This window comes from Hemiscyllium ocellatum, chromosome 3, assembly GCF_020745735.1.
Source record: "Hemiscyllium ocellatum isolate sHemOce1 chromosome 3, sHemOce1.pat.X.cur, whole genome shotgun sequence".
Lineage (NCBI taxonomy): Eukaryota > Metazoa > Chordata > Chondrichthyes > Orectolobiformes > Hemiscylliidae > Hemiscyllium > Hemiscyllium ocellatum.
In genome coordinates, this window is record NC_083403.1 from 105788674 (window position 1) to 105803430 (window position 14757).

A 14757-nucleotide genomic window follows, 5' to 3' on the forward strand; every position below is an offset into this window, starting at 1 on the left:
TCAAATGTCTTCAAATGCTTTTTTTTCCCTTTCTCAGATCTAGACATCTGACATTTATTTTCTTTTACCCCAATCAGTCCTTAAACTGTGGCCCAGTGTTAACAGGTGATCATTGTGTTAGAAATTATGAGCTCAAGCAACTGGAGACTTGACCACATAAATTAGGTTGACATGTTACTTTAAAAGAATGGAATATTCAATGTTAAGAGGTGCCATCTTGCAAATGAAATGTTAAACTGCAGATACTGTTGTAACAGTGTTAAATAATGACAATTAACTTTTGAGTTCAATCATCTGATTTTAATACCTAAGATTTTCAAGGATTCAAATTATTTTTTTTAAAAGTAAAGACACTGAATTAGAAATGCCCACAGTGATCATCTGACTACATTACTAGGGCCCTGTCAGAGATATTTAATACCTTGCTGGCCACAAGAGAAGTGCCAGATAATTGGAAGACAACTAATGTGGTTCCTTTGTTCAAACATGGCAGGAGGAATAGGCCAGGTAAATAATTTGGTGGCTGTAGCAAAGACAGCATTGGAAAAAAAATCCTTGAAGAACTGGATTAAATCAATACTTGGAAAGGCAGGGATTGATTAAGAATAGTTAGCATAGATTGGTTAGAGGGATTTCCAGTCTGGCTATTTGAGTATTTTGAAAAAGTGACTAAATACAGTTGCATCCCTTTGAAACCTCATGCTAAAGAAAATCACGTTGTGGAGGATCATTAATAGAAAATTGTTACATCTGTGCAGTAGAAATTCCTCGTAATCCAAACAATGTCCACAATTTTTCAATCGCATTATAGCCAATTAGCATTGATGAAATACATGTTGTAGCAAAAAGACCTGCATATAGATGAGGGTAATACTGAAATCCATTTAAACCACATCACTGTAAGGCCTTTGACAACACTGGTCCAAAAGGCAAGAGTGCTTGGTTCCAAAGCAAGTCTGCTGACTGGATCCAAAACTGGCTTGTAAATAGGACGCAAAGAGTGATGGTGGAGGGTTGTTTATGACCAGAAGCCTGTGAACAGTGGTGTAAAAGTGTTTCATGCGTGGGCCTTGCGGTTTATTATTTATATAAAATACTTGGATATGAACGCAATAGGTGTAATTATATAATTAATTTTGAAGATGACACAAACAATTAGTTGCGTTGTTGATAGTGAGGAGGATGGTCCCAGGCTACAATCTGATATTGATCAGCTGAGATGTCATTTTTTTAAAAAAAAACTTTTAATTCACATTCTCAAGATAACTTAAAGTAGTTCTGGGATTTACATATTAATGAACTGAAACTTGCAGCCCATTCTAAAAGGTGAAAGACTTAACAACAATCTAGATTCATTTAATATATAACTTTACTTGCATGACACTGCAATCGTTTGCAACTGATGAAGGAGCATTGCTCCAAAAGCTAGAGATTCCAAATAAATCTGCTGGACTGTAACCTGGTGTTGTGTGATTTTTAATGATTAGAGTAGAAGCAGATCATCTTGCAATAAACTGTTTTGTGCCATCAATTATGTTAGGCATCACCTAGCGTGGATCAGGACCACTCCCCATCCTCTCAATTAATCCATGCTTCTCTAAAATGGAAATTAATTCTGCCCCTCAAACTTTTTTCAATAGTTTCTATAACATTGATATTAGCTTACTGGCCTTCCTAGTTTATCCCAATCACCCTTCTCGAATAATGGCATCACGCTAGCTGCCGTCCAGTACTTGCGTCCTGTGGTCAGAGAAAAATTTTAAAATTAATATCAGAGTCACTGCAATCTCCTCCATTGCCTTCCACAGCAGCTTGGGAGACACCTCAGCTGGGTCTGGTATTTATCCCTTCTAAGCCTTCTAAAACTGCTACACGTCCCTCTCTCACAAAAGCTAATTTGTTCAAATATATCACAGTCCCATCCACTGATTTCTACATCATCGTCTTTCTTCATAGAGAATATAGATACAATTAATGACAAAGATACTTATTGGCAAAAGGCATGCTGCTGGTAGTGCAGAAGTAACAGACTACCTATAGATTAACTCTGCTCTTTATTAATACCTGTGTGTGTCTGGTTTGCACGAGTTTGTACTCAGTAGAGCGGACCCATTTTCTGCTATTAAACACATACTCTTCATTGATATCTCATTCACTCCCTTTCCCTTGTGATCTGGGATACCCTTACCATCTGTTCCACTCAGCCTCTTCCTTCCCACTTATTTGTCTTTGTGTGTGGACGTGCAGCAGGACCGGGGGAGGGGGGGTGGGGTGCACTTTACCAGCCCAGATCAGTGCACTGCAATCCGCTAGGCCTTTCAATCTTCAGCTGGCTGGACTTCATTTGAAGGTCCAGGAACTGCAGCAGCCAGTTTTCAAAGAAGCTGACAGGCTGCCTATCTTCTTCACCCTCCGGGAGCCCAACAATCCGAAGATTCATCCTCCAACCTCTATTTTCGAGGTTGTCGACCTTGTCTCATAAGGCACGCACCTCCTGCTCCAATACCTGGATCCGACTAGATGAGGATTCGATCGCCGCTTCCAAGGCCTTGGTTCGACCCTCCACCTCTTCCATCTGCTCCCTGAGGCCCTCGAGCTCTCGTTCATGTTTCTGCAGCGTGGACGCGATGGGTTGGACCTGGGCACAGATCTCCTCGATTGGAGCCCCAACCTTCGAGGTAACTCTCGTCATTGCCACCGCCAATTCCTGAAAGTCTGTCAGGTTCCCTGGGAGTTCGGGAGAGACTGCTGCTGCAGGGCAGTGTCCTCCCTGCTGCTCTTTGTTCACTCCTTTTCCTTTTGGCATACTTCCCACTCCCAAATATTAACAAATGTGTTCTGTAAGGTTTTAAACTAATAATTCCTCCACATAAGTTGGCCAGAGATGGCAAAAAAAAAAATTACGCCTTGGCTGTTAGGCAGAGCCTTCATGGCCGTTTTAAGGAATTGCCACCAATTTGCCGAGTCCCCTTACCACCTTTCTTAAATAGTGACACCAAGTTAACTAACCTCCACTCTTCCAGCACCTCACTTATGACTACTGATGATCCAAATAGATCATCAAGGGGCCCAACAATCACTTCCCTAGCTTCCCACAGAGATCTAGTGTATACCTGATCAGGCCATGGGGATTTATCCACCTTTATGTGTTTCAAGACATCCATCCTCCTTTATAATATGGACACTTTTCAAGATGTCACCATCTATTTCCCTACATTCTGTATCTTCCATGACCACCTCCACAGTAAACACTGATGCAAAATACACATTTAATAACTCCCTTCTTTTCTATGGTCCCACATATAGGCCGCCTTGCTCATCTTTGGGGGGCCATATACTCTCCTTAGTTACTCTTTCGTCCTTACTGTATTTACAAACACCCTTTGGATTCTCCCTAATCCTATTTGCAAAAGCTATCTCATGTCCCCTTTCTGCCCTCCTGATTTCCTTCTTAAATATACTCCTACTGCCTTTATACTGTAAGGATTCACTTGATCTCTGCTATCTAGACCTGATATATGGTTCCTTCTTTTTCTTGACCAAAACTTCAATTTCTCTAGTCATCCAACATTCCCTACACCTACCAGCCTTGCCTTTCACCCTAACAGGAACATACTGTCTCTGGACTCTTGTTATCTCATTTTTGAAGGCTTCCCATTTTTCAGCCATCCCTTTACCTGCAATCAACTTTTGAAATTTCTTGCCTAATACTGTCAAAATTGACCTTCCTTTTTTTAAAATGGAATTATATTCGCTGATCCCAAAGTGCTCACCGACTATCACCTCAGTCACCTGCTCTGCCTTACTTCCCAAGAGTAGGTCATGTTTTGCACCTTGTCTTCTGCTCTAAATGAGAAAACATCAAGGATTGCATCCCAATGCTCATGCACTCCAAGGAATGATCTTATCACACACAATCCTCGGTTAGTTCTAAGCATCGAGAAAGCTGTTCATCACATGCTTATATACATGATGGAGGTAAGAGACATTGAAGTTTTACTCATTAATATGGAATTACTAAGTAACGTATAAATGTGAACCAAAAGATGAAGCAACAACACACAATATTAAACAAAAAGGGCTCATCCACATGCACGCTTACTGGGTATTACTGATGTTTTGCCTTCATGTACATGATATAGGCAAGGATTCCTGTCCAGTGTGTAGGGTTCTCATATTATCATCCCCTTTAGAACTGATCTATTAAAGGGTTGCCTATTATGAGGTTGTAGCTAAGCCCAGAGATGGCCCAGTTGGACATCAATACATGGCTGGGAATTATGTGCCACCGTTCCCTGGTTCTTTCCTTCACCATACTAGAAATCATCAGATAATTGAACATGTAAACGTTGATGGAGACAATAACAAATCACTATATTTCAACAGAACATGGCACATAGTAAAATATATTCACACAATTCACAACTTCTGCAAACCAAACTTCCTCTGTGGAAATGATGGAACATTTTGTCTGAACTCTAAGTAGTTCATCCTCGTCACACAAATAGCTACTACCCAACACAAAAAGAACACGCAATGAGCAGATAAACATAAATGTAAAACAATACTAAATAAATCAGCAGCATGATGTAAGATAAATGTAGAAGACAAATTCATAAGAAAAACCAAAGCAACAAATAAGTCCCCATATACATATCATTCATTGTCAGTCAAGGTTCATTCCATTTGATATTCAACATGAATATCTTAAAATTAAGAGCGTCCAAAGCTGTTGCATCAATTACTTGCTTGGAGAAGTAGTACCTATTACAGCCAAGTAGGAGTTAAAACATAAAGCAAACTTGTAAAAAAAATCCTGCGTAACAGAAATTAAACATGCTACAACGTACAATGACTTTCCTTATGCCAATGTCACAGAGCACAGCAACACTATATATTTAAAATGTTAAAATAATAAAATTCCCATTGAAAGTATACTTGAAAATAAAATGGATTATAGAGCATGTACAAGGCACATTCAGATTTTTATTGGAATATTTTCTGATTCTTAGTTTTCATAACCAAAGTATCCATTATACCGATATAAAATAAATTATAAGCAAACTGAACTATATAATTCTTCAGTATTGAGAAAAACATGAAACTTCATAAATCCTTGTCAAATTTTAATCACAATTTCCATTATAATTAACACAACTATTAAAAGTTAACGCTAAAGCTTTGCAGCTTCTCAAATAATTGCACATTCAAACATTGAGGATAGGTGTTGGGGTGTCATGTTGCAGCTGTACGGGACATTGGTGAGGCCATTTTTAGAATACTACATACAATTCTGCTCACCCTTCTATAGCAAAGATGTTGCTGAATTTGGGAGGCTGCAGAAAACATTTTTAAGGGTGTTGCCAAGAATGAAGGGTTTAAGTTATAGAGAGGAGCTGACTAGGCTGGGGCCTTTTTCCCACTAGCATCAGAGGCTGAGGGGTGACCTTACAGAAGTTTATATAATCATGAGGGGCTTGGATATAGTGAATAGCTAAGACCTTTCTCCTAGGGTGGGGAAAGAGTCAAAAACTAGAGGGCATGGGTTTAAAGTGTGAGGGGAAAGATTTAAAAAGGATTGGAGGGGTAACTTTTTCACGCAGAGAGTGGCATTTTTATCGAATGAGTTTCCATAGGAAGTGGTGGAGACTGGTACAATTACAACATTTAAAAGGCATCTGGATGGGTAAACAGGTCAAATGCTGGCAAATGGGACTAGGTCAGATAGGGATGTCTGATCAACATGGATAGATTGGACCAAAGGGTCTTGTTTCCGTGTTGTATCCATATGACTTCATGATTCTAACTTGGGCTTGACCTCTATTTTGCAATCTACTGGGGATCATAATTTTAAGGAGAGGTGAAAGATTTAAAGGGAGCTGAGGGGCAACTTTTTCACGTGGAGACTGGTTCATGTGTGGACTGAACCAGAAGAAGTGGTGGATACAGGTAGAGGTACAACATTTGAAAGGCATTTACATGAATAAAATAGGTTTAGAGGGATATGGTCCAAATGCAAGCAACTGGGACTAGTTTAGTTCAGGAAATTTGGTCAGCACGGATGAGTTAGACTGAAGGAACTGTTTCTGTATTGTATGACTATGCCTTTATGACTACATCAGCATACAAAGCTTTATATTATTCCAAGTCAATTAATAGGACCCTTATCTTCAACTAAAATCTAGAATGATGTTTTTGTGTAGTTTTGTGCCAGCTTGGAAGGTCATATAACCTCAGTGCCGTTTTGGAGCAGTCTCATCACACTCTAACCTTGCTGATCCCCCATTTTACCCCTCCAATTTGCAACGCAACTCCTCAAACCTGAAATTCAAAGCTGCTCATCTTGTAAGTCCTTGCTCTTAGCAATGATTCAAAACAGTGATGATTTGGAGTTGCAACATAATGGCAGGTTTGGTGAGTGCAAGAGTTGACAAGGGGGAGGATTGGCAAGAATGATCAGCAGTGATCAGTAGTTTGGGGAAGTGGGAGAGGCAGCAACCCAGAGGCTGGGAGATTAGGAATGACAGATAGCTAGAGAATAAGAAAGTAGAATAAGCCATGAGTTGAAAAGGCAAAGAGCTGGAGGTAAGTAGAATGAGGCAATTTTTTTTTCCAATTTATTTTATTTGCAAGTTATTTAATTTCCAGATATAGGAATTTAGCAATGCAAAGTACTTCACTATTCAGAAGTTAATGTTTTAATGTATTTTTTTTCCTATGGTCCTAAAGGTCTTACAGAATTTAACTCCAGCTTTTACATTATTTGCAAGACAAATTGATTTGCTTAATGTAGTTTTACTTTGTTGCTCTTTTCAGGAATGCAACTTTGCTCTTTTCAGGAATGCAACATTACAATAACATTAACGTAACAGCTACTGTCCTCATTTACATGGTAACTTTGTATTTGAGAACAGTTGAAAAAGATGGCAAGGTGGTAATGAAATGCATGAAAACAAATTTACCTTCCTCCCTGACTGCAAAACCTTCTGGATTACTTTCACTATCAGCCTCATATCCCTCCTCTTCTGCAAAAAGCCTGACGTTACAATATTGTGGCTCTTCTGTCTCCTCAGAAAGGTCAGCCAGCTGTAAGGCCATCTGATTATTTATTTTCTGTTGAAGAATAATTAAAAGTTAGCAAGACCTTACACATTTATTGCCCTTAAATAACTATCCCACTTTGAAATCAGAATATGCCATTTCGATTAGAAAATCAAATCCGTTTTTTTAATAGATTATCTAAAATGACAATAAAATAGTCTGAAAGTTTAACGATAATCATATTCTAGATTCTGAACAGTGTTCATCAATTCTCACAGCATTATCAGGGCTAGCAGATAAATGTCCACTGTAACTCGAAAATAAAGAATCAGGAAGCCAGAGAATCCTTGGAAACATATTTGAGGCCAAGAGAGGAACTGAAGCTCAAAAACAAGGAATTGAGGGGAATAAGGACCTTATCATCATATAGCTAATTTGCACATAGTATGGTCCCACAACCAGGAATGGAATAAAATGACCACAAAATATGATTTGAGTAATGCTGGAGAGAAAAAAATATTGGAAAGATCTTCAAAAGTATTGATAACTTTAAAAAAAAATGCCATGAAATCTTTTACATCCACTGAGGAAGCAGATGTGGCTTCAGTTAAATATCTCACCCAAAAGATAGCATCCATCAATATTGCTTCCTGGGACTTGAAACCATGACTTTCTGATGGTCAGGTTCATTCACTACAAATGGAGCCAAGGCTGACAACCTAAATTGCCAATATAAACGCAAACTTGAAAATCAAATTTGAAATACAATGTCAGAATACGGCTACCCAACATGCACAAACTTATTCACAGCTGAAATAATATGCAAACTGCATTTAATTGCTAAGAAACAAACAGTTCACACAGCAGGCAAAATTTGATTTACAAATACTAATCTGAGCTGCATTTGATCTTGCTAAGCATATGCACAGTTTCTTGTAGCCAATTAGTACAAGATTTGCAGAGCAACAATCTACACAATATGAGATTGATCATGTATATTTTTGGAGCAAACAATAGAAATTGAACAGGACAATTGATGGATCGGGACGCAGTATTACCTGACAATGTTTCCAAGACATTTAATATTAGTGCAAATTCAGTATAAACTAACAGCTTTAATAAAAACGGATTCAATAGGTTACTTTTCTGGGAATAACTGCAGAATTATTGTCTGTTTTCAAAATTGCATGATTTGCCCCACACCTCAAAAATATACCTTAGTCTTGTTCATCATGGGGAGACCATGTACTAACTTAAGGTAGGGTACATAAAATACCTTTGTGACACCTTGAAATTGGAACTTCCACATATACCTCCTCCTTCCACCCTGGTGGAGCCACAACATATGGTTAAGGTTTTAAAGAGTTTCAAAAGCTAGGAAAGAAGTTAAAGAGCAGATTGAGGATAGCAATCTTTTGATTACTTCCAGTAACAGTGATTATAGGAATAGTTAAGCGGGTAAAGTCAATTCGTGGTTGGAGACACACTGTAAAAGGGTGAGTTTCATATTTCAAGACTCCTGAAACAAGTTCAAGGCAAACAGGTACATATCAATAGGGCTGGGACCAATATCCTCATAAGTGAGTCATACACAAGTTAACTTCCCTAAGACTTTATTCCTCCAACCTATTGTGGGACAATGGGTAGAGTCCAACACCTGCTTCATCATAATCTCTTTCAGTCCAGCTAGGTGCAGTCCTGCTCTTGAAAGCCTTCTTAAGACTACTTTGCCAAATCATCTTTGCCTGCCCATGTTTTCTTTTCCCATCTGTGTGTAAATTCAATTGGCAAGACATACTTTGGGAGGAAAAAATGTATGCCTGCAAGTCAAAGTAGGTTCTCTGTCACAATGTCATTTAGGTAACTAGAATGCTTACTGGTGGAAGACATCCAACTTCTTGACATCTCTGATACTTAATTCCATGCCTCAGTTACAGTGTGCGATTGGTCCTACAATGAACATAGATTTGCAGCTCCATGGATATCCATGCCATCTGGAGTTGCTCAAGTACTGATGTGGCTTTGCCAATTATTATCTGGATATCAATAACTCCATCACTCTCTCTGGAGTTGTTGTTTCCTAGGCACTAGAAGTATTCATGTTGATTATGTTTGCTGCCCGACAATGATGGTGTAGTGCTGTGTTACCATCCAATTTTTATTGCCTCGGGATTTCTTCCACAGCTGGATGCAAAGACCAATCTCTGTCCCTACATGTGAGGCTGATGGTAATATCTTGGAGTGTGCATAACTCTTCAGCAAGGTCATGACATCTCTAAACACTAGGTCAGTCAACAGCAGAATTGCAACTGGATTGCAAGGTCTGCATCCACCATCACCTTCTTCCCAATGAAATCAATAACTGAAGAAAAGCAATGGGGAGAGAGTATGCAGCCCTGTCATACTTCTGCAATGATGTTGAAATTGTCCATCGTGCCCTTGCTTGTTTTGGTACAGCTGCTAATGTTAATAGGCTGCTCCAAACTGCTGTACCATCTTATGATGCACACACATGACTGTCAACAGATGTATCAAAACCTTCTCAAAATCAAATAAGCTGATAACAAGTGGCTTCTGACTCTCTGCTTCATGATTTCCTTAGTTTAATTATCTGCTGTATGTAATGGTCTGCTATCACAGAAACTTCACTATTCTTCAAAAAGGTTATCATCTACTTTTAATCTGTTGAGAAGTACTGTGCTGAAAGTCATGCTGAGTACCAACAGCAGTTTTATTTCCCTTCAGTTGGTGTCGTCACCTAGTTTCCTTTTCTTGGCATGATTATTCTTAGTCTACAATCATACAGAACATCCTCTCCTGTGCAGGCCTTGTTGCATAGATTCTTTCACACAGTTAATACTGTGTTTTTGCCCTATTTCAAGAGATCTGCTGGCATCATATTGATCCCAGATGACTTGTTGTCCTCTTTCGACTTGTGATAGCTCTTTGGATCTCTGATTTTGCAATTTCACCCAAACTGACATTCACCTGCTGAGATACAGAGTAGTCATCAAGTTCCAACATGGAATAAGGGCCAGAACAATTTAGAATCATTGAATGAAGATCCTGGAACTCTCTTCCTAACTGTAGCTTGGATATACCTGTGTAACATCAAGGGTTCAAGAATGAAGTTTACCACCACCTTATCGGTGGCACAGTGGTTAGCACTGCTGCCTCATAGCGCCAGAGACCCGGGTTCAATTCCCACCTCAGGCGACTGACTGTGTGGAGTTTGCACATTCTCCCTGTGCCTGCGTGGGTTTCCTCCGGGTGATCTGGCTTCCTCCCACAGCCCAAAGAATGAGCAGGCTAGGTGAATTGGCCAGACTAAATTGCCCATAGTGTTAGGTGCAGGGGTAAACGTAGGGGAATGGGTCTGGGCGGGTGTGCTTTGACGGGTCGGTGTGGACTTGTTGGGCCGAAGGGCCTGTTTCCACACTAAGTAATCTAAGGGGCGGCACAGTGGTTAGCACTGCTGCCTCATAGCACCAGAGGCCAGGGTTCAATTCCTGCCTCAGGCAATTGTCTGTGTGGAGTTTGCACATTCTCCCTGTGTCTACATGGGTTTCCTCCAGGTGCTCCGGTTTCCTCCACAGTAGGGGAATGGGTCTGGGTGGGTTGCTCTTCGGAGGGTCGATGTGGACTTGTTGGACCAAAGGACCTGTTTCCACACTGTAAGTAATCTAATCTTACTTGCACAAGGTCTTGTTGGACCAAAGGGCCTGCTTCCACACTGTAAGTAATCTAATCTTACTTGCACAAGGTTTATTGCCCGTAGTGTTAGGTGCAGGGGTAAATGTAGGGGAATGGGTCTGGGTGGGTTGCTCTTCGGAGGGCCGATGTGGTCTTGTTGGACCAAAGGGCCTGTTTCCACACTAAGTAATCTAATCTTATCAAGAAACTTGCAGATGGAAACAAAATGCTCACTTTGCCAGCACTGCCCAATCCCATGAATGAATGCAAGTTGAAAAAACCTCCACTGATTAATGTTCTAGCTAGGCCTGTAAATTGTTCCTAGAGACTTTTTTTTAAAAAAAGCAATACCACAGAAGTGCAATGAAATCAAAATTCACAAACAGGACTTTCCTGATAAACCCACTGTTTTAGCATTGTTACTACTACACTGAATTTTTAAAAATTCTTCTCATTTTCTGGAAGAATTCCATTTCATTCTCCCAGTTTCTCCATTGCACCTGTTCTGATGATTCAATCTTCCACAACCACACTTACCTATCTTGATTGACTAGCTCTGAACAGTGTACAAGTTATTTCCTACACTTCTGTTTTCATCCCTTCCCCTCACACCCAAAACAACAAAACAATTCTGCTTGTCCACCCACCTGCCTTCATATTCAATGGATCATCCTCTGCCATTGCCACCAGCTCGTGCATGCTACAACTAAAAACATTTTCTACATCCAACTTCAGTCAACATGCCAAAAGCTATTCCTCCACTACAATCCCATACACTCCCTCCTTTTCCCACAGTACCTCCTTATGCAAGCACAAGAAATTTAAGAATTGCCCTTAGTCATCCTCTCTTCCCACCACCCATACCCTAAACACACATTCTAGGTTGTGTTGTGTTCAGGGGCGGCATGGTGGCTCAGCAGTTGGCACTGCTGCCTTATAGCACCAGGGTCCCAGGTTCGATTCCAGACTCTGGTGACTGTCTGTGTGGAGTTTGCACATTCTCCCTGTGTCAGTGTGGGTTTCCTCCAGTTTCCTCTCACAGTCCAAAGATGTGCAGGTTAGGAGAATTAGCTATGCTAAATTGTCCATAGTGTTAGGTGCATTAGTCAGCGGGGAGTGGGTCTGGGTGGGTTACTCTTCCGACGTTCGGTGTGGACTCGTTGGGCCCGCAGGGCCTGTTTCCACATTGTAGGGAATCAAATCTAATCTAATCTGGTCCCCTCCACACTGGGAAGTTCAAACTCAGGTTGCATCACTACCCTTGCAATCTGTTTCTGCTTGTTTTTATACATGCCAATTTTAATTGTGCTATTTTAATGCTTTGTTTTGGACACAAATATTCATTATTCTGCCATTCACATCTACTCTGGACAAATCTTATTTTCTTGCTGCAACCATGACAACATATTTTATTTGCTGTACTATGAAATCATTTTTCATTTAATATCTGCTGGCCTCTAGCCTATCGCAGACTATTCTTTTATTCTTCCTTCCCAGATTGCTATCATGCCCTTCTTACTTGCACAAGGTCTATTTTATTTCCATCTTCTTTCAATTCTGAAGAAGGGGCCTTAGCCTCTCCATAGATACTTCCAGCCCTGTTGAGTGCTTCTGGCATTTTTTTGATTTTATTTCAGACTTCCAGCATCCAGTGTTTTATTTTTGCTACACAATGTTTTTGTTGTGCCTAAATCCACCATGCTTGCTTCATGAAAAAAAATACTTTTGGAGAGGAGTCAGGTTAGTAGATAGTAAAATGTCTCCAAAATCTGTTGGTGAGACAAGGTAAATACAATTAGAAGATCAACACAGCAAGCTCTGCAACACTTCAAATAATACCATTTTTAATATCAGTGATAGAGACCTCAGGCAAGGTTGTCTGTCTATTACTGCTCTTGCTGAAAGAGGAAGCAAAAATATCAAACCAATTTAAAATTAGATCATATTTTAATATTGTGGAGATTTTTAAGGTGAAACTGTATTTTGATAACGCTAAGAAAATAAAATTTATTAATTTCAAGAAAGCAAATTAATAACCAATATTTAACAAAACAGTTACATAAAGTTGCACCTTTTTTCTCTCTTGTTCAGCTGAACAGCCATCCACAGAAATTCCTCCTAAGGATACAGTTTGCAACGAATCGAAGAGAGGCTTGGCCAGATTCGTATCAACAATACCAGAACGAACAAGTAGGTCTCGCATATCAGTCAATATTTCATCCACAGAAAGGTTCTGGGATTTAAGAAACAGAAAATATAAATTTCATAATACTGTTATTCCTTCCCTAAAATGCTTAAAATTAATCTCTTAAACCAAAACTTCAGTCACCTTAACTACTATTGCTTCATGAGATTTACTGACCAATTTTGTGTTAGAACTCTTGTGAAGTATCTTGTGATTATTTAACACATTAAAGACACTGCATAATGCAAACTATTTGTTTCTCCTAGAAACATTATCAGTCGTATCAAAACATTGATGAAATCTTTATTACTACTGATTTCTGATAAATTAATTTGGCCATGTGGATAACCCCTTTAAGGCTAGTGGGAAATCAATAATTAATCTCGTGGTGTCCATCAATGCTCTTTATGTCTTTAGGAAAGGTGGGCACCTTGGGGGATACAGTGTTTTATTTTCCTTTCCAACTCCATTCTGATTTAGTTTTTCCCAGTCTGCCGATCTCCTCCACTTTAATGGTCTCATTGCCCATAATGGGTTTTACATGTAAATATTTAATTGACTGCATGGGTCCTGATGAAGGGCTCTGGCCCGAAACGTCTAATTTCCTGTTCCTTGGATGCTGCCTGACCTGCTGTGCTTTAACCAGCAACACATTTCCAGCTCTGATTATTGGTGGTGTCTAATACTGAAAAATAAAAAAAGTCAGTGACTTGGTGCAGGGAAAAACCATTCAATTGTCCGTTATAGAATTATTGATTGCAAAAGCAAAGCAGACCCAGAACTCTTGTGGTGCAGTGGTAATGTCTCTCTCTCTGAACCAGGAGGCCTGAGATATGTGCTATGACATCTCTGAACAGGTTGATTGGAGAATATATTTTAAAAATGTAAGCACACTTGGGGTCTTGCGGTGTAGTGGTAGAGTTCCCGCCTCTGGTCCATGAGGCCTGGGTTGAAGCTCCACCTGCTGCTGAGGTGTATAATGAACAGGCTGATTAGAAAATGTTAAAAATAATAACACACACTCACCGCAATCTCTTTGATAGTTTGCATTGCCTATACTGGGCTTTTTATGTAAACCTCTCACTGGCTGCACGGAGTGATTACTGGTAGAGGTTAATAATTAAAAATAAAAATAGTGAGTGATTTGATGGTGGGAAATTCATTTGGCTGTGAGCTAACTCTTCTGGATAAAAGAAAAAAAACTCATTCCCATAGGAATCTTGCAGTGCGCTGGTATGTCCCTACCTCTGAGCTAAAATGTCCAGGTTCAAATTCCATCTGCTCAGGAGGTGTGTAATGACACCTTAAAACAGATTGAATAGAAAATATCTACAAATAAAAAACAGGAGACCTGGGTTCAAGTCCCACTTGCACTAGAGATGTGTTAAATTCTGAACAGATTAATTAGAAAATATCTACCCTGAGGAATTTGAAGGGTCTTGTGGCAACGATATCGACCCCATCTCTGAGCCAGAAGGCCTTGGTTCAGGCTCCACCTGCTCCAGAGATATGTCACAACATCTCTCAAGAAAAGATAAAATATGCATAAAATCAGGAGAACATGAGCTCAAGTCCCAGACAATGTCATTACATGTCTCAACAGGTGGACTTAAGAAAAAACAAGAAAACCACCACCCACTCACATTGTCTGTAATGGGCTTCACATGTAAACTTCTAATTGGCTGCACAAGTGATCACTGGTGGTAGTTACTAGTTTAAGAAAAACAAAAAACAAGCCAGTGATTTGGTGGTGGGTATTTATGGATATTAAAAAAAGTGCATATCCATTTAGGTCTTGCAGTGCAGCGATAGTGTCCCTGCTGAGTCAGAAGGCCTGG

The 14757-nt window shown here is 39.8% G+C and overlaps 1 protein-coding gene across 3 annotated transcripts in view; it reads right to left on the reverse strand.

Annotated features, from left to right (window-relative positions):
• The window catches only part of lyst (lysosomal trafficking regulator), a 338776-nt gene that overhangs the window by 174590 nt on the left and 149429 nt on the right, over positions 1-14757 (reverse strand). For all 3 annotated transcript variants that reach the window (XM_060852679.1, XM_060852671.1, XM_060852686.1), the window contains 2 exons: positions 12806-12967; positions 6963-7113 (listed from right to left, as the gene is read on the reverse strand). In XM_060852679.1, coding sequence (XP_060708662.1) covers positions 6963-7113; positions 12806-12967 — 313 coding nt within the window. The remainder of the gene's footprint in view (positions 1-6962; positions 7114-12805; positions 12968-14757) is intronic.